Below are 27,383 nucleotides of genomic sequence, written 5' to 3' on the forward strand. Positions count from 1 at the left end.
AGAACTGAACCCAAACAAACTATAACCCTAAGTTAACAGAAAGCTTTAAGAAAGCATAAAGTTTTGTTCTCCACGTACAGTAATGATGAGGAAGAAAAGGGGAATCACACGAAACTTCAGGTCAGTACTTACCCACAATGATTAGATTAGGCATCTTTAACAACTCGCATTACTAGTACCTGGAAAAATGAGCTAAAGTCCAAATCCCGCTGCGTGTTGTAATACTAGAGTCACAAATTAAATGTTTCTCCGTCTAAGAGCAGACATCCTCACAAGGAGTTCAACGAACAGAAGTTTTCCAAAGAGTTCACCTCTCATGGTGCATTTAGGTACAAATGATAAACAATAACAACCCAGTTCTATACTAGCCTAGTTTAGAAAATATTTGGAAATAATTTAGTTCCATTATTGCCCAAATCCAGAAAGGACGCTGAAAACTAAAAAAAAAAAAAAAAAACTGTTTTGTCAGATTTCATATTATCATTTTTTTTTTCAATTTTATGCATATTTCCTTTTTACATATTTTTTAGTTTCAAGTGTCCTTTTTTAAATTTGCATTATTTTTAAATTGTGTTTTACAGATCAGATTCTTTATGCCAATAAGTAAAGAGTAAAGCTTCCCTCCAGAAGTGATAGAATGTAAGCAGTAAAAGCATTTTAAAAAGAATGAATCTGCAAATCTCTATATGCAAACATTTTATTTTTTTAAATAAAGTTTGAAAATATGAAATCAGGAAAAAGAATGATATATATATATATATATATAGTAAATGACATTATAATATGAAGAAGAATAAGAATGAGTATTTGGAAAAAAATAAACATTTGAACAGTGAAATCTGACAAGGGTAGTTTAATTTTTTTTTTTTTTAAGTTTAATTTATGTATTGTTTTTTTTTTCAAATATCCATATACAAAAATAATTAATATCACTCCACAAAAATCCATTTCCCAGTCTTGTTCTCTCCTGCAAAACTTATTGTTTTTTTTTTGTATGTTGTTGCTCACAACAGAATTCTGTCTATCTACCATTTCAATGCTGACAAAACAAGAATATATGTCAAACTGCCATTGGGCTGATATACAGACTGACAGATCCTGAGCGGTCACAGAGATAACTTGGAGCTTTTACAACTCGTCGTATTTCAAAAAGATTAAAGAAAAGAAACAAAGAAAATCATCAAATGCTTCGGAAGCCTGACACCTTTTTCCGACTTTGTTCTGGCAGCCAGAATCTGTCTTCATGAGCTGCTACTAACTGGTGCTGCCTACAAGATTGCAAATCTGTGATATTAGAGACAATACATTTTGAGTTTAGCCTTGCTGAGAGTCACAGAAGACACCGGTCAACACGTATACACAAACGAAGACACACAAACGCACAGATCCTCGCTCAATCATTCTCAATAACACCCACGTGGGTCACTTTCATAACACGGAGAGAACAAGTCGTAGGAGGGAGATGGAGAGAGCGAATGGTGAGAGGGGAAGTGAGCTTACTGCTAGATCCACTCGTTCTCCTCCCCAGGGAGATGTTCGCGCATTCATCCACACATACGGAATCCAATGCACATTTATATCCATATACTTACATACTGAATATATGACTGAAAAGTTACTAATGCATGAAAACATTAAGTAGACGATTGGAATTGCACATAATCTGCAAAGCAGGCCTGTAAAATGCTTTGCCTGAAAAGGTCCACTTCACAGGCAGATGAACAAAGGTTCAGTCACGTCTCTTTCTCTCTGTCTTTTTCTCTTTATGAGTCACACATAGGTGCACAAACACACACACACACACACACACACACACACACACACACACACAGAGAGACACACACTTCAGTATTGAAGCACACAGGAGAGCTTTGACTCACGCAGTCACACACACCTTTTTTTAACTCGTGGAGACAATATCGTCCCACTTTATCCCAATGCTTTAAGGCTATAAAATTTGGGTCTTAATATACCACCTGTGCAGAAGAACCGAGGAGAGGGAGGCAGGTAGCAAAAGGCATTGGGCTGGCTATTTCCAGCAGCCGTGACCTACTGTGGTAACCCACTTTCTTCTTCTCTCCTTCTGCCTTTCTCCCTCTTTCTGTGCCCTGGTGAGCATCACGAGTGTCCACCCGAGAGCTCTGTGTGGAAAGTAGTTTGGCCTCCTGTCGCTAGCCGCCATACTCCGTCTTTGTCTATAATGTCTCCAGCTTTAGTCCTCTTTTTGCCTCTCCAGACTTTTTTCTGTCATAGAACCCTGTTTTTGACTAAATGTGCCCTTTGGCTCCCCCTCTCTCTATATGGTTTGCATTTAACAGGTTATGACAACTAACAGAGAATGTGATTTTCACCGCTTGCTAATAAAAGTTCATACAGGAAACACAAGTATCTGTTTTCTCATGGAAAATAGTAAATAGCTTGTATTTATATAGCGCTTTTTCAAGTCAGAGGACTTGCCCAAAGCAATTTGCACTACATTCACCCATTCACGCACACACTAACACTGATGGTGGCAAACTGCATTCTAGCCACAGCTGCCCAGGGGCTCACTGACAGAAGCGAGGCTCCTGTACACTGGTGCCACCGGGCCCACTGACCACCATCAGTAAGCAATGAGGGTGAAATGTCTTGCCCAAGGCCACTACAACACTGAAAGCTGGAGCTGGGGCTTGAACCGACAACCCTCTGGTTGCACAGCAAACTCATTCATAAGACAATTTCATCCTGAAATAGCAAAGACAAGCTCTTATAATAGCACTGTTATGTCCTGCTTTAAGCTAGCTTTGCAGAAACAAAGTAGGCGGGTATTAGAGCTCTGAACAACTGATGTAAAGTCTTGTACATAAAGTTAATTTTAGACTTGTCCCTTTCTAAGTAGGGTTACCTTTTAACAGTTATGTGTTTTAGCATAACCACTGAAGAACTACTATAAGCTGAAGTTCACATACATGTCAGCTGAAACCATCCAGTGTGTGTAAATAGCAAGACATTCTGTTTGTTTAGATATGCCATGCTTGTGCCATCTGGTTGCAAAGACTATAATTGCTACATCTCACTATCAAGCTGTAAAGCTAGAAGATTGTGATACAAATCAACCAATAAAAATAATTGTACATAGCAGCGGGGTAGCTTTAAGCCCCCATGGTGCCTCTCTAAAGTAAACACACAGAGACATCAAAACCAAATTAAACTTTGTTGTTGGTCATTTGTGAAAAGTTTTTAGCATTTACATGTGAGATGGCTTTTTCATGGCTTATTTCCTAACTGATCACTTTGAATTCTAGGACAAAAATCGTAAAAAGCTAATTGTAGGTTAAATGTTTTGACAAATGCAATCTAAGTATTGTCTAATGGATCGAGTTTGAAGTGTATATTAATAGGGTAAATGTACCAATAAAAGGGAAATGTCCCTTTTATTGGTCATAAACGCAAATATTTTGCATTTCTGGGTGAGGCTCTAACCTGCAATCTGCTCTTTAATTATGACCCGGTTAATTTGACTTATAAGAATCCTTTTTTAGTGGTGGTTTGGCAAAACAATCTGTTTGGCAGAAAAGATAGTCAGACAATACAGTCCGTTGTGGAAATAATTACACTTGAGCCCATATTAATCATGGGTCCAAAACAATTTATATATATAAAAAAAAAAATAACTTTCATTCAACCAATATAGATCAAGTAAATTCTACATTTTTATTAAAATTGAAAACATCTTGGATCATGACTGCTGAGTGACATCAACGCTACAGTATCTGATTGGTTTTGATGTTTTTCTGGGAATTACTTTAAAAAAGTTAGAGTTGTCGTGGGAAAAAAGTATTAAACTATTCATCCTAGTTAAATAAACAGAGATCGATGGATTTCACTCAGTCGGCACATTTATTCATATCTTTGCAAAGAGAGAACAGTTCATCATACGGCCCTAATGCCACAGCATTCTGCCCTGATCTGATCTGGACAGCGTTCGTTCCCCCTTACTTACAACAATGGAAAGTAGCAGGGTCAAAACAAATTACAAACACTTTGGTTAAACAGTAACATGTTATGAATAAACCTTTTGAGAAAGAATCTGATTTGTTATGGGAAGAAGATATGTCTGGTCTACAAGCAACATCCTGGAGAGAAATCTGTGGCCTTGAAAGTAAAACAGACTGAGTGAAAACTTTTATGGTGAGTAAATAGGATAAATTAATATATAATAGAAGAGAGATAAAAATTTTCCGACAACAGTCCACCCTTTCGATTATAAAAGCATATTATCCTTGTGTAATCGATATTTTTTTTTAAAAAGGACAATTTATGAATATAAAAAAACTAAAAACTACAAAACTAAAATTGTGAGTACATGTGTATATGTAAAGAAAGCTAAAAACTAAAAAATAAAAATAATAAAAACATATATATTAAAAATCACCATAGCCACAAGCTGGGCTCTCACAGTGCTTATAAAACATTTGGATTTGGCCTCTCACTCTTTCACCATTTCACCATTTCAACATTTCACCATTCTCACTTCCACCCAAAATGGTGCCTCACAAATGCTGCGGATGTTGACAAAACAAAAAGTATTTAAGAATCAATTCCTTCAAAAACTGTAACTCAAGACCCCCTTGTTCTGCAATTTTACCAGCAGATTAACCAGTTACCTGCTAAATTTAATATATTTAACTACATTTGTTTATGTTTTTCTTGCCTTCTTTAAAAGGCCTCCTTATATCAACAGTACCAAAATAGCCAACGTGTTCTTAACCAAAAAATGCTGTTTTCTTTCTCCTTTTTTTTTGCAGGTTGTGTTAAAAAATGCCCACATGGCTGTCGGATCCCTAACCATCAACGAGGAGCGCTCTGAGGTTATAGATTTTTCTGTTCCCTTCATAGAAACAGGAATTAGTGTCATGGTTTCCCGCAGTAATGGCACTGTTTCACCCTCAGCATTTTTAGGTGAGTAAATATTGACCTTTCATTAGGTCTAAAAGGTGTATTAAACCACTATATGTTATATAGTGATATGTTTTCAATGGAAGGCATAAGCTGGGATTGATATGCACCATAGAGTTATGTTCCAGTTTGCATTGAAACAATAACAAGCAATGTCTTAGAGGGAAAGGTTATTACTTTTATCTGTCAGTCAAGGTTTACATCAACATGTGCTGTTTACTGTCTACCATCTAGATAACCTAGAGCAGTGGTGTCCAATGGCAATTACGGGCTGAATGTTTTATGTTTCCCTGGTTCGTCCCACCTGAATTAAATAAGGACTGCATTATCTATGCACAAGTGGAAGACATGCTGAGGAAGTAATTCAACCGTATGAAAACTTTCAAATAGAGCATGAATACATATTTGCACACTTTGATATACAGCTTAATGTGCAGCTCTGCTGGGATTTTTCGCCTCATTTGACCAGCTTTCTGGATTGTGTCTATGATTTTCTTAAATTCCTTTGAATTTTTCATTTTGCACATCACAAAGAAGAATGGAAAGAATTAATTGGCTGCTGTGGTTTCATGGTAAGAGGGGATCCTGTAGCCGCGGTGGAAGGATGCGCAGCTTTAACGCAGTAACTTGCTGCTGTCGGTGTGGTGGGCATGTATGGTAGACATGGTCGGGGTATTAGCTCACTGTGCAAGGCTATCTTCATATCATGGCGGTGTGGTTTTCATTAGATATGATGTCATTAATAGATTAAATGTGTCAAAAGGGATTTAACAGGTTAGAATATGTTAAAATAAGTTTTATTAAACTTTCTCTGACAAGGTTTTCTAAGCTGCATGATAATTCAGCTGTTTTTATTTCTCTCTCTTTCTCTTTGCCCTCTTATGTTTCCCACTCCTACTCAATTTCTCTGACGCTTCCCATCCTCTTTTCAATATGACATACCACATTTGCATATCTCTCTTGCTTCATTTTCTCTTTCTCTTCGCTGCCCTTGCTCAAGGGAAACTTTTCCTCCCTCCTCATTTGCCTCTTTTCTTCCCCACCTCCTGCCTCCTTACATCCCTTTTCTTCAAATCTTAATTCTTCTTTATCTTTTTCTCACCCTGCGTCCTGCTTTTATCAATCCATTGTCTTCCTCTATCTTTCTCTCATCTCTTTCTCCCCCCTCTCACCCCTTCAGAGCCCTTTAGCGCCGATGTGTGGGTGATGATGTTCGTGATGCTGCTGCTGGTGTCAGCAGTGGCTGTGTTCGTGTTCGAGTACTTCAGCCCCGTGGGCTACAACCGCTGTCTGGCTGATGGCAGAGGTGAGCAATCTGAACCAAACTGGGGTGTGGCCTCCTTTAGAGCAGAGGTTAAAACCACAAATATTTTACCAACCAAAATGGAGGCGGTATAGCTACCTCTGGTAAAATCCCTGCACCCCCCAAGAAAAATTTTGATTTATACTTTTTCCATAGGGTTAGTATTCTTGAACATGTGGTTACTCTGATGATTTCCTCACAAACCTCCATCAGTTATGACTAAAAATTGTATTCTTAAAGTAGTACCTCTTATAGGATACAGTTTTTTTTACTACGCACTTTTAAGAAAGCATTACCTACTTTGATCATTTTTTAATTATCTGAATTGTTAAAATATTGTGTGGTGCGTCTGTCCAGCCCCAATTACTATTTTGTTAATGTATTAATATATACTTTCTGCCATATTTGGCTTTATGTCATATGTGATTTGCTGTTCTGTCATTTCAAAGTCTTTCAATTTATATCTCTGGCAATTGGTCAACTTTTATTTAACTTGAATTTCAAACGTGGGCGAACAATCATCTGTTGCAACAATCGCAGAGCGCTTTCCATGATAAATATATGTCCTAAATTGGTCATAATTTTGCTTTTATATTCAACTGATGGTTTTTATGAATTGTTGCTACTTTCATTTGGCCCAATTTGGACTTTTATTAAAAATTTTTGGCAAAATTTTTTCCTGCTGCTAGGTCATATATTAAGATTTGCTTAATTTCTACACTATTCAAGAAGAAATATAAATAAAAATCATTTGGGTCATGAAATTGAACTAATTATAGGTCATTCAACATTTTTGTTTTGTTTCCCTGGATCTGGGAAAAGAGAATACAGTTAATTGATTGTAAAAGCTTAAATGCTACACTATACTCTATACATGTGTTTGTATATGGTTTAATTGAATATCAGGACACTACATATTCATTATCCGATTTAGTGTTGACTCTTGGAGATTTAATAGTAGAAAGCACCTCTGTTTCTGTTTACATCTTTGTGCATAAAGAAATGTAGGAACAAAGGATGCTTCATAGCACTCTGCAAATCATTACAGATTTAAACTGAAGGGGGGGTAAAGTATCAAAAAGTTTTATTAAATTAAGAGTACTTCATCATATTTACACTCAAGTAAAAGTAAAAGGCGTCCTATAAAAGGGCTATACAAGTGTTATGTGACTCATCAGTACATCTTTTATTTCAAATCGTCTAATAAGGAGAGACAATGAATAAAAGTTATCCGCAAGTTCTGGTATTTTAGTTATAGACAACAAGAAACGTATTAAAACAAACAAATAATGTAGCTGAAAAATAACATTTCCAGGCAGAAGAAACAGATTTTCTTTAAAACATAAAGCAGGATGTTTAGATCTTACTATGTAATTTTGACCTAAAAAGAAGATAAAGGTTCAAGTATTCCACCAAGCAAAAATTGCTTGAAAGGACATTGAAAATGCGACATGATTTAGGTCCAAACAACATCTACATTTGGTTGAAAAGTGAAAGAGGAAAAGCCGCAATTTTAAGGTTGTTGAAAAGACTTAAAAAAAAACAGTTTTTAATGTATTTTATTGGACTAAAGTGGGATCAAATAAGACTGACCAAACTTAGTCCAATTTCCAAGTGTTTTTGGACTAAATCCAGACTATGAAGGACCAGATTTAGCCTAAAAACCAACATCTAGATGACATCTGGTGTTTAAAACAGGAAAGTCACTCCAAAATTATGGTGTAGCCAAACATTTTAATCAAGTAAAAGTAGAGATATTTTATGAAGATGATTCCTTAGGTAACTGTAACTGAGTTACTTAGGTAACTGTAACTCAGTAAATGTAACTCGTTTCTTCCCTCCTGTGAGTTTAAGTGTTTTATGGGTTTGCTTTAAGAACAAAAAGCATCAAATCAAAGCAAGCAAACAGTTGAATAGATATTAAAAACCTTCACATTTTTTCTGTTTCCGAGTTTCTCTTTTTCAGCATGCAGTCATGTTTTCCTTCCAGCTCCTGCAGAAAGTAACTCACAGTTTCCTGTTTAGCTTTCAACCCCTTTCTGTGATTCTGCAAATCTCAAAAAAAAAAAAAAAAAAAATACAGAGCAGCTTTTACAGGTACAGGAAAAATAAAATGACAAAATTAAGTTTAAAGTCTATGTTGAGAAAATGGCAGTCGGTGCATTGCTCTATTAAACAAAGAGGCTTAGATGAGTAATGCTTCAACTCGCTGCTTTCCTTTAGCATTCGATTTCAAGTACAGATGCTTGGCAGATGATGCCGCTCTCTCTGCAACAACACAAGCACAGATTGTGTGGCAGAAATTGTTTTTTTTTTCCCGTGGACAAAGACGGACAGGCAGAGAAACACACCGCAGGCCGCCTCCGCACATAAACCAGCCGTTCTCACTGACCCAATGCCTTTATTCCCATCTCCTCTTCCTCTTCCTCCTCCTCCACATCCTCCTCCTCCTTCTCTTCACCTCTCTGCTCTCTTTTTATCATATGGAGCTGGGTCTAAACACAAATTTTAGCAAAACTCCACTGCCGCTTGCTCACACTGGACCTGTCGTTTGCATAAATTTCCATATTTCCTCCTAAAAATCTTGTGTTAACTCTGACACCATGAGGCTGGTTTTCTCTTAGATCTTTCCATCTTAACAGATGAGAGACAAAAAAAAGGGAGGAAAATCAATCTCCCTCTAGTCTATCTCTGATGTGTCTATATATAGACAGTGGTTATCTTTTTTTCATCCCTCTCCTCCTTCATCATCTTCTGGAGAAGATGAACTCATCCCTAAAGCTCTCTTCTCTTCTATGGGCCTCCTGCTTTTCTTTTTCTTACCTCATGGGAATTTGGTATCATGAAGAGTGCAGATCGAAGTTTGCTGTCAAAGGACCTGACGCAATAATGTATCAATGAGTCCGTAGCAGGGTTGTAAAGACTTCCCTGGGTCCATTTAGGAAGCGCTCTGGCTGACAGACTCTACAGAGGAATGTTTGCCACTATAAAAAATCAGTTTGTCCAAGAACAAAATAAATCTGTGCAACAAAACATACACCCACATACGTGCACATACACAAACCCACACAAACATGAAAAACCCAACGGCTTATCACAGAAAAAAAGCAGCTCATAGATAAACTGAACAATTTCATTAAAGGTATAGTGGAGGATGTTCTTTCTCTGGGTGGATCATCTGAATAAGTGGTCCTCTTAATTGTCAATCATTCTGGTGATATGTTTACGTAAGGCCTTCCTACGTTCTCGTCCCCATCTTAACTTACAGGTGGTGAGTCTGACATATTGGAAAAATTGCAAATCTTCTTTTGGAAAGTAAGCTTGTATAAGTAAGTGATGCAAAAGGCAACTTTTAAACAGAGTGTGCCAAGGAGAAATGGGCTCGTGCATGCTCTCGCATAGGCATTGCTTCTCGGGAGTGGGTACAGAATTGTGCATGTGCTTTTTTTGGGGTGGAGAGGGCGGGTCTTTTCACAAATTTGCAAAAATCCTCCACTATACCTTTAAGGTATGATTGGTACCAAAAAAACGTTTCCATTAACGAGTTAAAGCAATAAGTAAACTCCTTTAGATACTCTCTGGAACACTCTGACACTTTTCCTAATTCCTTACTAATCCACCCAAATACAGAGATTTGGGTTTTGTTTTGGTCATTCTCAAAATATAGATTAGAGTGGAGCTGAAGTATAGCTGTTAAGGGTTGGATTTGGGGCCATTCAACACATGAATTAGCTTTGATTGAAGCCCTTTGCTGTATTTTTATGGTTGTTCTACTGGAATGTAAGCCAGCCTCTTTTCAATTTAAGAAGAGATGTTTAGGGCAATGTGCATTCTTAATCTGAAGCCCGCGTCCCTGAGTTTATACCTACAAGCTCCTAAATGGCCCTCTGTCTTTTCTTGTGTGATTGGCTGTCAGTGCGATCACTCCTGAGAAGCTCACTTTATGCACCACTGAATCAGGTCTGTGATTGGACAATCACAGCGCTGCTGAATTTATGGTCTTGGAGAAGAACACGGGTCAGCAAACAGATTGCCAGGGAATCTGCTAAATGTTTTGTTCTTCACTTTGATCATTTAATCTAGGCGGGTTGCAATATCAGATGTCTTAATTTACACAAATCTTTGAATTGGTGTGATATGCGTGCATGTGTTTGGTTGTATGAGACATAAGAGACCTCTTTAAAAGAGGTCAAAATGTAAGTTACATTCAAAGCACTGTGAAACCCCCCTCCTAAAACATCTTCACTGGCTCCATAAAGCATCCACTCTAAGATCCTCCTCCACATTTTAAAGCTTTCAATAACCGTGTAAAGTATATTTTTTATTAAAAGTACCGATAAATCAAATGTTTTATTGTTATATATCATTAATATCATCAAAAAGGGGAAAAAATACAATCTACAAATTTTATTTTATATATCCAAGCTGATAATAAGTGTAAAATCATGTATTTTTAATCTACATGGATTGTTGCACAAAGGGTTAAACAAAGGGGGGCCCTGGAAAAGGAAGGTTTGGGAGTCACTGCATTAGAGCAATCAGCAGCTATGCCATGAGATCACATGACGTTCATTCAAATTACTATTGTTAATGTTTAGTTCAATTTGTTACTAAAGATTTGGTTTTCTTGTTTAAACTGATACTTCTGTAATATTTGTTTTTAATATATTGCATAGTTTTGGAGGAAGAAAAATCACTTTCAAAGAATCAGTCCAAAAACATTGTTGGCATACGCTGAGAATCATTTAAAATTATGTGAAAATAGACTGTGTCTGCACCAGCTTTACAAATCCTGTATCAGTCGATCACTGCTGCAGTCTAAATTTTCTACAACACATAACTATTAACTTTGATCACATGTATGGATTCTATTAGGGAATTCTGAAAGCAGGTCCTCACAATAAAAATTTTTTTGGTAGTAGTTATTTGTTTATTTCAAACAAGCATAAAAGACATTATCTTAGAAAAAGAAAAATGCAGAGCATGTAGTGTTTTCAGACATAAGGCTGCTAAACCAATTTTGTTAATTAATACATACATAATGTTATTAAACATAAGAGTACATGTTCGTACATGTAAATGTTTACACTTATTTTAAACCCTCCCTCCTTTTCTGGTTTAACATCAGTCATGATAGAGTTTTACATAATTTACATAAAAATGTTGAACAATGTACCTTTTACAAGTTTGTTTCATCCCTCTCATAATTCCAGGAAATCCTGTCCTTATATTTCTTTTTGAACAATTTTATAACCACACATTCTTTTAACTCTATACACAAAGTATTCCATAATCTAATTCCGCTCACTGAAACAAAAACATTTTTTCCTGCCTTCACACCTCCTGCCTTAAATTTCCATTTATATCGCAAGTTAAGCATTTCTTCCCTTTCAATTAAAAGTTTTTGAATATCCTTAGGTAATAATTTTATTTTAGCTTTGAAAACTATTTGTAATGTTTAAAAAGCTATGAGATCTGTGCATTTTTCTAATTTAGACTTAAAGAATAGTGGATTGGTATAATGTAAATAACCAAATTTATGGAGGTATGTCATTGCCCTTTTTATAGAGTAAATAATGGCTGCAAGCTTGTTTTATAGTCGTTTCCTCAAACCTCAACACAATATGTGAGATATGGTAAAATAAGTGAACAATATAATATATGAAGGGCTTTGTTGTCAAAAAAGTCTCTCGCTCTATTAAGGAGGGCATTGCTGTTTGAGTCTTTATTTTGTAGATACCTAATATGAAATTTCCAACTCATTTGACTGTCCACAACTACCCCACAATATCTCATTTTATTTACTAGTTGAATACTGGTTTCACCTGAAAGGTGAGATATATCTGTTTTATTTGACCCACATCATTATATATTATCATTGACCAATGTGCTAAGGTCACTGCCAGAACCAAAAAGCATTAATAAAAAGGTTAAACTACTTAGGTCCAAACACTGACCCCTGTGGTACTCCTCGGGTAGTGTTCAAACTTCATGAAGGATACTTTCCTAACTCTATAAATTGTTTCCTGACACTTAAATAACTTTTAACCGAATGTAAGACTGTGATATCCCTGATCCCATACTGTTCCAATTTTCTGAGTAAAATGGTGTGATCTATAGTATCGAATGCTTTGCTTAAATCAACAAATATGCATGCATTTTTAATCCGATGCACTGCATGCAATTTTTAAATTTTTTAAACTAATGCACTTGCTATTTTTTCAATTGAATCTATAATTTCTAATGAATTAGAATAATTTAACCTGAAGCCATATGGACAATCAGAATTTTTGTTGTTCTTAGTTATACATTTTTCAATTCGAGTATTAAACAGATTTTCAAGAATTTTAGAAAATTGTGCTCGCAAGGCAAGAGGCCTATACATAGTTATTGAAATTATGTCTGTCCCCTGATTTTAAAACAAGTATAACTTTAGCAGTTTTTATTTTTGTTGGACATGTTACAGTATTGAAAGACAAATTACGTACAGTATTTAAGTGAGAAGTTTTGAGATTTCTCATTTCAGGGTTTTATACTAAAGTTTATCAAAAATATCAACAGTAGAATTAATAAATGGTTCCACATTTTTTATTCCTTTAAAATAAATTTGATCTGTTTTTATTTATTATTTATTTTACTTTCATTTAGGCTACTTGGTTTTGGTTTATTACATAAAAATCCCTCCAAAACTTTTCATATTAGTAATATGTAATATTGCAAAACGTAAAGAAACAAAATACGGTTGCTAGATAAAACCTTTGCAATCTGCTGCTTTACAAAGTCATCCCATTGTTTCATTTCTTATAAATACTTTTCTTTGTTTCTTTCAGAACCTCATGGCCCGTCTTTCACCATCGGTAAAGCCATTTGGCTGCTTTGGGGTCTGGTCTTCAACAACTCTGTGCCAGTCCAGAACCCCAAAGGTACCACCAGTAAAATCATGGTCTCAGTTTGGGCCTTCTTCGCTGTCATTTTCCTGGCCTCATACACTGCCAACCTGGCTGCTTTCATGATCCAAGAGGAATATGTGGATCAGGTCACTGGTCTCTCAGACAAGAAGGTAAGATGAGGGTTTTTAACCTTTCGAGGGTTAATTGCATCCATTAGAAATAATCTGTCAGGATTTTTACATCCCTCTCCCCCCAATTCTGTTCCAATGATTAGTTCCAGAGTCCCAATGACTTCTCTCCTCCGTTCCGGTTTGGCACGGTGCCGAATGGGAGTACCGAGAGAAACATCAGGAACAACTATCCAGAAATGCACTCCTACATGACCAAGTTCCATCAGCGGAATGTCAATGAAGCTCTGCAGAGTCTGAAGGCTGGGTAGGGACCTTGACTTCATTCAGGCATTTTTACAACCCGATAAAATAATTTTTACCAACCAGTACTTCCTAATCACATTCAGAGACAGTGGATATAATATCCGTGAAAAGATAATAAGTTGTTATGTTTCCCAAAAAGTGTTCCTTTACAGGCAACACAACAACATTCTTTGAAGTATAAATGAACTGTGAAAATGGACTTATAATAAACTTCACCTTTTTATTATAGTGAAGGTTGCTGAAAATTTCCCTGGAGGGCACAAGTCATCTGCAGTGTGTACACAGTGCAATCAGGCTGTTACAAACACATTTACGCTCCCCTGTCTGTGGGAAGGCTTGAGTTTTAGGATTCTGTCGTGCTGTTTTGTATCTTGCCACATATGCTTGTAGTTTAAAAATGTCTTTTAGATGGATCCAAACAAACTGCTTTCCATGTCTATAAAAATATTTTTGTAGTCTTTAATGCACCAACAGTTTTTATATTGCATTTATATTAGAACAAGGGCTGGAAAATATAATCCACCATTGTGTTGGACAAGCTAAGTTATTTTGGACCTTATCGTCTTTGCACCGTTGCTAAAACTTAAAGCTACAGTGTGTAATAATTACAGGGATATACAGTCAGAAATGTAATATATTATACATAACGACGTCATTTATCATCTTCTACGAGCTCAGCCTCTTAACCTTAATATTTGCGTTGCCTTAGAATTCGTTATTTATAATTACATAGGAGCGGGTCTCGCAGCCATGGAGGCAGACATCTTTGCGCTACGGCAGCGCAGAGCCAACAAACTAGCAATTGCGAGATCGCCCATTACGCTCTAAAGTAACTACGGCAAGTTGAGAGAGATGAACTGAGACGGTACTGAACACACAGACTAATGAAATACTATCTGTAAAATTATCTATGTAAACAAACCTCATCACTTGAGAAGGTAGGTGATGCGGACGTCGTGGAAGACATTTTGTCCTGTAACGCTTGCCGTACTGTTGGGGGGAGAAGCGGTGGGGGGGAGATGTTCATGTTGCTGCGGTCTGCAGTCTGGACGTTAGATGTCGCTGAAAATTACACACTGTAGCTTTAACAAAAAAGTCGCTATTGGCTTTTCAAAAAGTAATATGTCACTATATCATCATTACTTCATTTGAATATTTAGTTGCTTTAGTTTAGGCTGTAGAAAAGATTCCAAAGCACATTCTAAGTTAGAAGCTCATCAAATCGGCATCCTTTGTTCTTCTGGATTGTTGCAATCTTTTGCTGTGCATGGACTATGTGATTGGTCTTTTGAATTATGATGGGAGTGCTTGCATAGTCCCCCCACATCTTGGTCTTCAAAGGTGTGTCTTTTGTTCTTGAAGTGCAAGTGTACTGCTAAATCTTGGCCACAGTTACTGCCTCTCCCATAGTGTGCCTTGCGTTTCTGTAATTGTTGTTTGGTTTTTCACATATAGAAGGCTGCACAGTCCTCCCTGCACTGGATCACAAACACAGCACCCAATTTGAGTGCTCTGTCTTTAAGATGAACCACTTTTTGCCTGAGTTTGTTGTTGTTGGATCTGACATTCACTGGTGTTTTGAGTTTAGAGAAAATGCTTCTGAGTTTTTTCGAAATTCCTGGCACATATGTAATTACTGTGTTTTTACTTCGTACTTTGTGTTAGACGCAGTGTTGTTCTTCCTTTTTTTTTTTTTGGCTGTCTTAACAAATGCCCAGTATGAATAACAACAAGTTTCAAGTGATTTTCTTACATGTTTGTGTTCTTTTTGTTTCTCCTTTGTAATTGTATTATTGTCAGCCTGGTAACTCAGAGTTCTGATCACAGAAAGTTTATGTTCCAGTGGGCGATGTGAGTCAAAATGCACATGTTGTTCAGTTCCTGTAAACCTCAGTGTTAAGACTTCCATTGTCTTCAATGTGCCCAGTACAGTCCAGAAAGGGCAACATGCTGGTACTGGCATCCTCTCTGGTGAAATTGATGTTTCTATCCACTGAGTTGATATGATTGGTGAATGTCTCAAATTCCCGGGTTTGGATTTTGACCCGGGTGTCATCCACATATCTGAACCAGTGAGTTGGCTGTGTATTCTTAAGGGCTAAGTGCTCTGCTCTCCACCTCCTCTATAGATATCGACAACTATGGGTGAAACTAGGGAGGCCATGGTGCACTCATGTTTCTGTCAGTAAAGGTTGTCACTGTATTTTAAGTATGTGGTAGATAGACTGAGGTCCAACAGGTCACAAATCTGGTCAGGTTTTTAAAGTAGTCCTGTCTTTCAGGGTTCCATCGTATTCCAGTTGTGTCCGTACTGTATTCACTGTCTGAGTGAACTGAGTGAAGGTCTGGTTGCCCTCTTGTTTAAGCCTGTTTTGTAGTTTAAACTACCGTGTTGTTGAAGCCACTATTAGCATGCTGAGGTGAGTGAGTCTTTACAAATGCATTGCAATGCTATGCATAATATGCAGGCAGAAAACCTGCATAGTATGAGATTATGTAGGGTCGCTGGATTAGTGCATACAGATGCATAATGTGCAGAATGATTTACATACAATATAAACATGTTGGATTAAAAAAAGGCTTTTAAATATTTTAGTCATCAAACCATTTGCATTGCAACGTTCTACTTATAAACAGAATAGACTCTAGATACAAAAACAATCCAAAACGGATCTTTTGGGTCCAGCAGAGAGGAAAAAAGTTTGAGAAACTTCCAGAGAGTTTTGATGCACAACAGGTGATACAGATATAGCAATACAAACTATGTTATAGCAAAACATTTGATTGACCAAATGTAACATGTTTTTATTAGATTGCCTGTCTTTACAAAATAAAAGAGCATTTTTTAAAACATGGGAAGCCAAAATATGTTAAGATATAGGATAGAGGAAAAATTAACATATATGGAGGATTTGGTGATAGCAGACTGTACTCTTGGCTTCACAATGCAATGGAAATGCTAATTAACAAATGCTGTTGACAACCATCATTGGATGTGTTTTTGAAAGGTCTTTTGTAGCAGTTCACTGGAAAGCATGAATTACAATATATCAGTCAGCTCGATTTTGTAAATATTTAACCTGATTTTGTGAAATGAAATTAATGGCATTGCTGAACATTAGATACATCATTGTTAAAATACTTTTCTGTATATTAATGTGTAAAACCATAAAACACCTGAATAACCCCAATAATACCCTCACTCACCCTCTTCAGTGTCCATCTAGCATTCACCCGCCCTTGTACCACCTCCAGTCACTGGCAAACCAAGTGAAAGTCTATTACTCTTATCAGTAGCTTAGTACTATTTAGCAGGTTAATTGGAATGTTGTAGCTGTGCTGTCTGACTTCTAAGTGCTAATTAATTGTAACCTGTCTCTCTCTATTCTTTTTTCTCCGTCTCTTACCCTCTTTCTTCAGCAAATTAGATGCTTTCATTTACGATGCAGCCGTTCTGAACTACATGGCTGGCAGGGATGAAGGCTGCAAGCTGGTGACCATTGGCAGCGGCTACATCTTTGCAACTACAGGATATGGCATCGCCATCCAGAAGGAGTCTGGATGGAAGAGACACGTGGACCTGGCCATCCTGCAGCTTTTTGGAGACGGTGAGCAAAGCTGGTCATTTCCTACACTGTTTTATTCATAGATTCTGCTCGGCTTAGTTCTCCCTGCAAGCAGGCTCCATCATGCATAAAGCTGCTCTGATGTGATTAGTGGTTTAATCGCTTAAAAATGCATCAGATATTTCCTAGAACCTTATTTTACCCTCTAGGGCAAAAGATCCCAAGTTCTCAACGACCTTGAAGCACACCAGAAAGGAGGAATTAAACTGATTTAACAATGATGACACTGTAGTCATGAGGAGAACTAAAGCTGGCATTAAAACAGTACTCAAACTGAGCTTGAAGAAAGGTTCAACCATTGTGCATATTGAGAAGTTAGCTGCAAACCTAAACCAGGGAGATACCAGACGGGTCTATTTCCAGTCAGAGGAAAACATTTTAAGTTTTTAGGAAGATTTATTTTATATTCTTTCGCAGGATATGTGCTAGAGGGACAAATTAAGGGTAAACACATATCTGTGCCTTGGCTCTTTATGCTATGTTTATGGTGGTTACTTAGGAAGGAGTCAAGGAATGTTTAGCGTTTACTAGTGAAAGCTTGGTAAACTCTGGATTTGTGCTTCAGATGACCAGCTTCTATTCCCTATTTGTTTAACCACATCCTAAAGAACAGTTGGTTGCACGAGTATGTGGTACCTTACATGCAGTGCAGTCAAGCAGCTTAAAGACATTGTTAAAGAGATGAAAGGGGAATCTCTGCAGGACCAACAGAACCGTGCATTGTCTTGATGGTACAGTTACAGAATAGTTGTACAGTATAATACCCATGTGGATGTTGGAAGGTCCTCGAAGCACTAAAAGTACAGGGATTACAGAACAGTGAGTTTGCTTCAAAAGCTAGAAAGCACAAATTTAAACTCCTGGCATCACCAAAAGCATCTCAAGATTCCTTGCTGCACCTGACTTTCAGGCAGGCTGGCCTTGTGTGCACCCACAATCTGGTTTTGAGCTTGGCATGTTAGATTTAAGTGTTATTAGGATCTATTTATTAGTTAGAGACATTGCACATTGATTCACAATATTTAAATTTGCCAGAATATGCTAAAAGGCTATTTTTCATCTGTTGTCCCTAAACAAAGCACCATTTGTCTCTATAAAACCCCCAAAAATCGTAAAAGGACTTAGCTAAAAAAAATGTCATCAAAGAAAAAGAAAAAAAAAAAATTGAAATCAATATAAACAATAAATATATAAGGAAAATTATGCTTGAAAAAATAAAGCAAAGTTTTTCGTCATTGATTGATAGTAATTTAGTGCATTGCTATTGCCTCATGGTATCAGTAGTGTATTGCACTCAGGTGTGAACGGACACAGATTCAGTCAAGCTAAGATCGTTTTCAAATGGACAGCTTGTTGTGCATATCAAGTCATTTGTTGATGAAATGGCATGCGTGCCAGGTGCTTTTGGACGGAAGTCAGCTGAACGGCTTAGAACTAAAGTGCAGGAAACAATTACACCAAAGCTTTCTGATGCTAATGTTTTTCTCTAGGATAACATAAGCAATTATATGCATGTGCAGATGAAAGACTGCTGCATTTTTCTTTTAGACTGTGGCCAACAATATCTGAATTCAACCACGTGTACTCATAGGCTGGCAGCTAACATCCTTCTGTCCATGTGACACAAGGGTACAGTAAAACAGGCAGTAATGGAAGCACTGATGACTAGAATAACCATCTTCCAGTGCAACAGCTGATTAAAATGGAGACTTAACATTAGGTGCTCAATAGACGTTAGTCAGTCAATGACACAGATCCATTCCTCCCGCAAAGACTCACCTTTCCTTTGGCTTAGTTCGTCCGTGGAAAGGTGAAAAACTATTTCCTTTCATTATATATTCATAGAAATATGAAATGTTATCACTTGATATTTAAGTGTAAACCTAATTTTATACTATTTCCATTAAAGTCATATAAGCTACGTTTGAAAAAAAAAAAGTAACAAAAATGTAGAAAATGGAGGAGATTTTGGTAAAAGTATTTTTGTTCCTTTGATTAGTTTGATTATGCTGAGAGTAGTGGGAGGGAGTGCACAGTGAGGCGTCATGAACAGGTACATCACTTTTTCACATAATTGTCAGCTGCGTTAATTAGAATGAGGTATATCTGACATTTATCTTTCAGTTTTTGCCGTCCCAGTAAAGCATGGGCACAACATGGTTTAGGATTAATATTGGTTGGTGTGACTTTCCCACTTAGTTTCTGCAGTAGTGGTGCACTTCACTGGTCACTTTATTAGGAACACCTCTCCAGCTGCTCGTTAACGCACATTTTTAATCATCAATCATATGGCAGCCACTGAATGCATTTAGGAATATATGGGCAAGATGACCAGCTGCATGTTTTTACGCCCAATCATCTGTAGGATTTACTGAGAACAATCCAAAAAAGAGAAGATATCTGGTGAGCGGTAGTTCTGTGGGGACATATCACTTTGTTGATGCCAGAGATCAGAGGAGAATGACCAGACTGGTTTGAGCTGATAGAAAGGCTAAGGTAAATAAAAAAAAAAACTTCTTAAAACAGGGGTGTGCAGGAGAGCATCTCTGAATCCACAACATGTCGAACCTTGATGCTGATAGGCTACAGCAGCAGAAAACCACACTGGATGCCAGTTCTGTCAACTAAGAAGAGGGAACTGATCTACGTTGGCAAAGGCTTACCAAAATAGGACAATAGAAGATTGAAAAACTTTGCCTGATCTGATGAGTCTTGATTTCTGATGCAACATTCGGATGGTAGGGTCAGAATTTACCATCAATGAAAGCAAGGATCCATCCTGCCTTATATCAACGTTTCAGGTTGGTGGTGGTGTTGAAATGCTGTGGGGAATATTTTCTTGGCATACTTTGGGCACCTTAGTACCAATTGAGTAAGTATTGTTGCTGACCATGTCCATCCCTTTATGACCACAATGTACCCAACTTCTGATGGCTACTTTCAGCAGGATAATGCGCCATGTCATAAAGCTGGAATCATCTCAGACTGGATTCTTGAACATGACGATTAGTTCATTGTACTCAAATGGTCTCCAAAGTCACCAGATCTCAATCTGATAGAGGATCTTTGGGTTGTGGTGGAACGGGAGGTTTGCATCATGGATGTGCAGCGGAAAAATCTGCAGCATCTGTTTGGTGCTATCATGTCAATATGGACCAAACTCTCTGAGGAATGTTTCTAGTACTTTGTTAATCTATGTTAATCTAAGGCAGTTCTGAAGGCAAAAGGGGTTCCGACCCGGTAATAGAATGGTTTGCCTGATAAAGTGGGCAGTGAGTGTATGCTACATAAAGGAGGTTTCAGAGCTGTGGCATTTATGTGGGAAATCTTTAGGTTTTTGCAAAAACAGTTTGGTCAGCTCTGTTTACATTGTGATGAAACAGAGTTATTTTTCTAATAAAATTTGTCTTCAAATGCAAATATAGAGTGGAATAAGATTCTTCAGGCAGACATAATGCATGAACAAAATCAGATGAATGCTTTTAAACTGATTGTCAAATAATATAGCTAAGACTTTTATGGCCAAGTCTTCCAGCTAAACAACATATTTAGATTCAATGGTCTTTATAACACCATACAGTTGTGCTTGAAAGTTTACCCTCTCTTCTAATAAAGACAGCGAAAAATCAGATGTCCAATAAAATAAATTAATATTGACAAGATAATAATTATATAAAAATAAATAGTTCCCTTTTATAAAGAATGACATAGGTTCACAAACCTACAGATTAGCTAGTTTAAGTTCATTTGGTAAACTGAGCCAGAATCGTAAACAATAGAACCTCATATTTCACCCTTTAAATGCGTGATCAAAATGTATAGAAAGAAATTGAAACTAGTCGATGCAGTCAAGGTAAACTGTATGTGCAGTGAAGCCTTTATTTAGCCAAATTACACAGAACTTCAGAAACATACAGGAACATTCAGGTTCTGCTGAAAAGATCTGTATCAAAAAGGATTTCTTACGTTCCTCATTTAGTAGCAGATATTTCCCAAGATAGCTTGGATGCTTTAACTCGATGTGTCGCTTTAAATTTGAAGTGGACTTCGCTGATGCACGGACTTTTTTGTTTTTATTTATTATTTACTTTTTTGGTGGGCACAGTTTTTTTTCTCTGTCTGAGTGTTGTTATCAATTCAACCCAAACATGAGCTGTGTGTGTTGCTCATTATTCTCATAGTGTACATCGCTCTGGTTCACATTCATTACTTCAAAACTTATCCGTTCAGTCCAATGTCCACTAAAAATACGAAAGTTTTCTGTGAACACGTTCATGCACAACAACTATATATATATCACTGCACAGAGAGACCCAGATGCTGATGTATCGGAGATCCGAGGACAGACAGGAGATCAGAACCGAACCGAGGAAGGTAGGCAGGATAATCCAAAGTGTGAAGCCAATTTCGGTGACATGCTCAATTGTCAGAGCCAGGAGTTCAGAGATCCAGTGAGGTGCCGAGGGAGAATTCTGATGGAGTAGGGTCACAGTTACAGGTACGGTACACAAACAGGCAGAGATCTGGCAGGAGTCAGAAGACAGGTCAGGATCAGGTAACACTTTGACAGCAACACTTTGAGGCAATCACTGAAATCAGGTGTTTTCTGTAAAGTTTAGGAAATATTCAGTCAGACTTCTGCACCTATTGACAGATTATTTGGTTCACTGTTCATGAGCAAGGTACTTAATTAGTCTGGGACAGTTCTGTTTTTGATTTATTTTAAATAAAACAATTCTAATTCAATATTTAATACTAAATTATCATTTACCGTAGTATATATTTTTTATTATTCCTTTTTCTGTTATGTGTTATTTTAATTACTTCTGTGAATTTATGATTTTATTTAATGGAAGGGTGTGTAAACTTTCAAGGACAACTGTACCTCTGATTTTATTCAACCTACAGAAAATAAGTCTCTAATATGGAAGAAAAACAGTCTCACTGGAATCTGCCTTTTTTTAACAAAAAAAAAGGCAGGTGTTAAAAAAATTCAGTGTTTAAAATTCGTTGTTAAAAAAAAGTCAGCTTCCAATGAGACTGTTTTTCTTCCATACTCTATTGGTCAAAGTGAAATCATGCTGACGGCTCTCATCCAGAGGCCAGACACTGATTTCACACTCTACATGTTACCTGAAAGATGGTGCACTATCCCTTTAAAGCATCTGCATTCACGCTGTTGCTCGATTCGTCAGCTCATCAACAAATGTCAGCCTGTCATGTCTGCTGGCAGCTATCCATGCTCAGACCTTTAAAGATAAACCACCGTGTTCCAATTATTAGTTTTTTGTTTGTTGCCTTTATATTAGATCATTTTCTGAGATTTTATTCATTTTAATGCTTCATTGCTGTTTGCTTCTTAATAAAAAAACTAAACAAAGATAGGTCAAAACACACTGAATGTTTCTTTGTTTTCATTGTATATTTTTATTTGAAATTTAATTTATAAATGCATGTGTGTTTTTATGTAAAGTGCTGCGACTTATGACTGCAACAATTAGTTTTATGCTTACTTCCATCTGATTAGGCCTAAGTTTTGGAGTTTGAGGAGAAAAATCTGGCTTTTCTAAGGGATTTGTCTCTAATTGGCTTGTGTGAATAAAATGTAAAGTAGTTTCAGAAAAGAAAAGATAAAGGCTGAGCTCTAATATAACCTGTGATTTGGCTTTCACTGTGGGGATCCACTCTTTTATGAGCGCACTCACATTTTATTGGACTTTTCCTAAAAAATCTCCAGGGTTTCTGGGTTTCAAAATGCACTTTATTCCCACTCCATCTAGAACATTATTGTGTGTCTAACAGTAGTGATTAAATGCCCTGTGAAAGTCTCTCTTTGTGCAGAAAAAACGGGTTCAGTACAACCAATCCTTTTCAAACTTACAGTCTTTACTGTAAACCGCTGCTGAAATATTATCTGCACATTTTGGCTGTTATTATGTTATCTGCAATACATATTTAATGTTTTTTATTCCTTGTTTTGATACATTTCAGTTAATAGCCTTAAAAACATAAAACTGATTGTACCTTTCTGGGGATTTTTGTGCAGAATTCTATTATATATTATAGATCTTTCTGCTCCTAACATCTTAAAAAAAATAATTTGCAACACATTGACAGAGTAAGATGCATGTTTGAAAAATACTTTTGCTACCTCTGACAGGTTGGTCACCAGCTAACATTTGAAGTCATTGTGTCCAGCAATTCTCTTTAAAGATTCATGAAGCCTTGAATGTTTTGTGTGTTAAAGAACTGGTGGATGTTAACTTATAGGTGCACAAGAGTAATCTAGATACGCAATTAAAGGTATAGCGGAGGATTTTTGCAAATTTTTGAAAACTTTCTGCTTAAAAGAAAAAAATTAAATGCACAACCCTGCACCCACTCCTGAGAGGGAACGCCTATATAACGCATGCGAGATCATGCACAAGACCATTTCTCCTCGTGCACGCTCTGTTTAAAAGTTGCTGTTTGCATCGCTCATACAAGCTCATACAAATGAAGATTTGCAATTTTTCCACTATGTCAGACTAGGTGAAAAAAAGCATGTCAGACGGCCTCACTTAAACATTTCAAAAGAATGATTAACAATTTGGAGGACCACTTAGTTTGATGATCCACCCGGAAGAAGAACATCCTCCTCTATACCTTTAAGTTTCCCTTCACTTTAGGAAACTTATTGTTTAGCATAATGTCAAGCTGCTTGGATTTCACAGAAAAGCACTCTTTCCTATGCAGCTTGTTATGGTTCCTTTTAAACAGAGCCTTTCATTCTGACATATGTTGTGTTCCAACCAGTCTCAATGGTTTAAAAGCCATCTACTCAGAAGAAACAAAGTGAAATGAAAAGGATTATGAAGGAAGAACAGCAGGTCTGTGCTTGTGTGTTTAAAAAAAAAAAAAAAAAATGCTGTATTCACAGTATTCTCTATCTGCTTTGTGTTTGGCACCGTCATTGGACTGGGAGTATTATTGTCAAACAGCCAGCGTATTCATAAAAATGCGGGTTGCTGAGATTGACTGGGTTTCTTTTAACAGAGTTTCAGCAGCTCTATGCTTTAACGTTTCTGAATAGATGTTAAAATACAGAATAAAAAAGCTTAGGAGAAGTTTTATGTGTCTGAAGGTTTTTGTCGTGTCTTGTAGCCAGCTCAGTTGGATGGGCTCCAACATATTGTGACGTTCCTAAAACAAAGACCCCTCCAGAGCCCCGATTTATTGTGTCCCAGTTAGGAATGCCAGTATAGCTTCTGGTGTGTTTCGACACTGGGTTCTGTGAGAGTGTGTGTTAGTGTGAGTGCGTGAAGGCGTGCACATGTGAATATGGGTCATCCCTCTGTGAATGTTGGTGAGAAAAGGAGACTGAAGTGTCAGGTTTCTGATTATTTATGTCAGAGGTTTATGTTTGTCATGCAAACAGTTCAATAGCTTTATCTTTATTCACTGTTTCTGACTCATTGAAAATGATTATAAACACTTTCTGATCAAACTTAATTGGTCTAAACTTTTAGTCACTTTTATCAGTTGGTATATGAATATGGGTCGGCTTGCTGTAAGGCCCACTGTGCCGCTGCAGGAACCGAGCGGCCCTGTCTCACAACCTCTGAGGATTTCAATGTCACTTTTGCCACGCCTCGCCGTGGCACGTCGCTCCTCGTGGCCTAGAAAGCGATCCGGCTCACGCTGAAAGCCCGGTGGCTTAGTGTGGAGGGACTGTGGTTTGTTTGAAAGCAAGTAAGAGGAAAACTTGAACACAGCTGCCCTACAAAAACATAAACCTCACATTCCATTTAGTTTAAATAGACTTTTTCTTAATCAACCAGCGAAAACTTGTGTAATATTAGAGTAGCACCATCGTGTAGTTTAAGCGAGTAAACATGAACCCATCTTGTTAAATAGAAACAAGTTTAATAGACTAGGACAATAGCAAATAGTGACAAAGATGAATGATGATATAAGATATTTATTTCATTCAATTTCACCTTTTAAAAAAAGATTTTTGCTTTTGAGTTTGAAGATGTGATTTTTTTTGTTTGCTAATAAGACTGAATAAAAAAAGAAAGAAAAAAAGGTAACTGTAACATTTAAAATAATTAAAGTAGTTAGAGGTGTGTTTATCAGTTTATCGGCAGATGCACAGCAGAGGTTGCTGTGTTTTCTGCTTCTCTGCCTCCCTCTGATGGTGTAGCTAAGGCAGCTGACTGTACGATTAATTAAGCGATTCCCACCGTGCCCCGTTTCAGCTCTGATTGAGAGCAGCTTGCGATGCAGCAGAAGGTGACCCGCAAACGACACCGCTTACTGACGGGCCAGCAACAGACGCAGAGCAGACACCTGCAGCCATATGTTTAGAAGGAAGAGTGTGATGTCATCAACATGTGACGTGTTTTGTGTTTTTTTCTGCTGTGAGGGCCACTGCCCTCTTCCAATCCCATCCTCATGTTTTTCTTCCGTTTCATCATCATTCAACGTTTTAGGGCCTCCTGTGCTTTCTTTTATTCCATCACGTCCATCCTCTCAGTTTAAACCTTTTATTTTACGCTTCTGCTACCTGTTTTAGTGCCCCATCAGCTCCTCATACATCTCCCTCTCATCCATCTCCCCATGCCTCCTTCTCCTGTCATGCCATCTGTTGCAGCCCTCACCTTCTCCCTGCCTTCGTCCTTCCTCTAATTTTCCCCAATGTCACTACCTCCTTCCCTTCAGGTGAGATGGAGGAGCTGGAGTCCCTGTGGCTGACGGGGATCTGCCACCATGAGAAGAACGAGGTGATGTCCAGCCAGCTTGACGTGGACAACATGGCCGGGGTCTTCTACATGCTGGGCGCCGCCATGGCTCTCTCCCTCATCACCTTCATCTGCGAGCACTGGTTCTACTGGCAGCTGCGTTTCTGCTTTATGGGCGTCTGTTCCGGCCAGCCCGGCTTTGTGTTCAGCATCAGCAGGGTGAGAGAAGCTGGAGGGAGAGGCTGCATGCTTAATAGTTACCCCTCTGATCCAACAGGGAAACATTGCAACACCTTAAAGGGGAGGTATTCATACTGGTGGACCGGAAGGATCTGATCAGAAGTATTCATACCCTTCAGACTTTTTTTAGGGTTTCACCATGACCAAAAAGTGATATTTTATTGGTTTATTGACTCAAAATTATTTTTCAAATGTTTTGCAAATACATCCCAAATGCATGCACTCTGATTTACTTTGATACCTCCTAAATTAAGAGTAACCAGCTGTTTACACATCAGCTGCAGAGATCCAGAACTCAGTGGGAGAACCTACAGATGTTATGAATAGTTGACGTGCACAAATCTGGCCTTTTCTGAGGAATTGCAAGAAGAAATATGTTGATGAGTGAGAGAGGGATCCATAAAAACCCATGTGAATGACAAAACCAACAGGCTGAAGAAGACATCTTTGCCCTTTGTGTGGTTGAAAAATAACACCCTAAACACATGTGCCCTATAATGAAATATAGCAGCAGCATTAGGCTGTGGGGATGTTTTTCTTTAGCAGGGATGAGGAAGCTGGGCGATGGGTGGAGCTTAATTCAGAGCAATTCCAAATCCAGCCAAAGGTAAATCCAGCTGGTTAAAGCAAAATATGCTGTGTAACTAACTGACTGACTGTGGCTCCTTCATAGTCAGAGGGTGGCAGTATTGGGGGAGGGGCTCAATCAACAGACAAGGACAACTTTTCCATATTTTATGCTTATATCGTTTATATTTAACTTCATCTTTGGTTTTTTTCATGAGTACTTTTTTTTGTGGAACCTTAAGGCTATATATGTGAAATGCACTATAAATTATCATTATTTATTAGAACAGAATAGAATAGAAGAACTTTATTTTCTACGATACACAACGATGAAAGAGATTTGCCTTTGCCTTGGTCACACAATACAATGAGTAAAATACATTAAAATACAATTATAAAAGAGTTCATTGCAGACACAGCAGCAGCAGCTTCACTTTATCAAGGGAAAGGAAGCAGAACAGTCTGAGTGACATTTGGGTAACAACATTTCAGCTCATTTATGGCAGAGGGGACAGAAGAATACTGTATCTGTACACATTTTTATTGGCACAAGGAAGTATGTATCTCTGCCGGGATGGAAGGAGCTCAAAGTTTCGGGAAAGTGGATGGCTATCGTCATCTGTGATCTTATGACAGGCCCGATGCAATGCTTACTGTAATTC

General features: G+C 37.6%; 1 protein-coding gene across 1 annotated transcript in view; it reads left to right on the top strand.

Annotated features, from left to right (window-relative positions):
* The window catches only part of LOC107095960 (glutamate receptor ionotropic, NMDA 2B-like), a 51,741-nt gene that overhangs the window by 11,701 nt on the left and 12,657 nt on the right, over positions 1-27,383 (top strand). Inside the window, exons 4-9 of the mRNA XM_015392360.1 lie at positions 4,788-4,941; positions 6,119-6,244; positions 13,072-13,301; positions 13,406-13,566; positions 16,986-17,173; positions 25,895-26,133. Of these exons, the coding sequence (XP_015247846.1) occupies positions 4,788-4,941; positions 6,119-6,244; positions 13,072-13,301; positions 13,406-13,566; positions 16,986-17,173; positions 25,895-26,133 (1,098 nt within the window). The remainder of the gene's footprint in view (positions 1-4,787; positions 4,942-6,118; positions 6,245-13,071; positions 13,302-13,405; positions 13,567-16,985; positions 17,174-25,894; positions 26,134-27,383) is intronic.

Source organism: Cyprinodon variegatus, unplaced genomic scaffold, assembly GCF_000732505.1.
Source record: "Cyprinodon variegatus isolate N-32 unplaced genomic scaffold, C_variegatus-1.0 Scaffold588, whole genome shotgun sequence".
Taxonomy (NCBI): domain Eukaryota; kingdom Metazoa; phylum Chordata; class Actinopteri; order Cyprinodontiformes; family Cyprinodontidae; genus Cyprinodon; species Cyprinodon variegatus.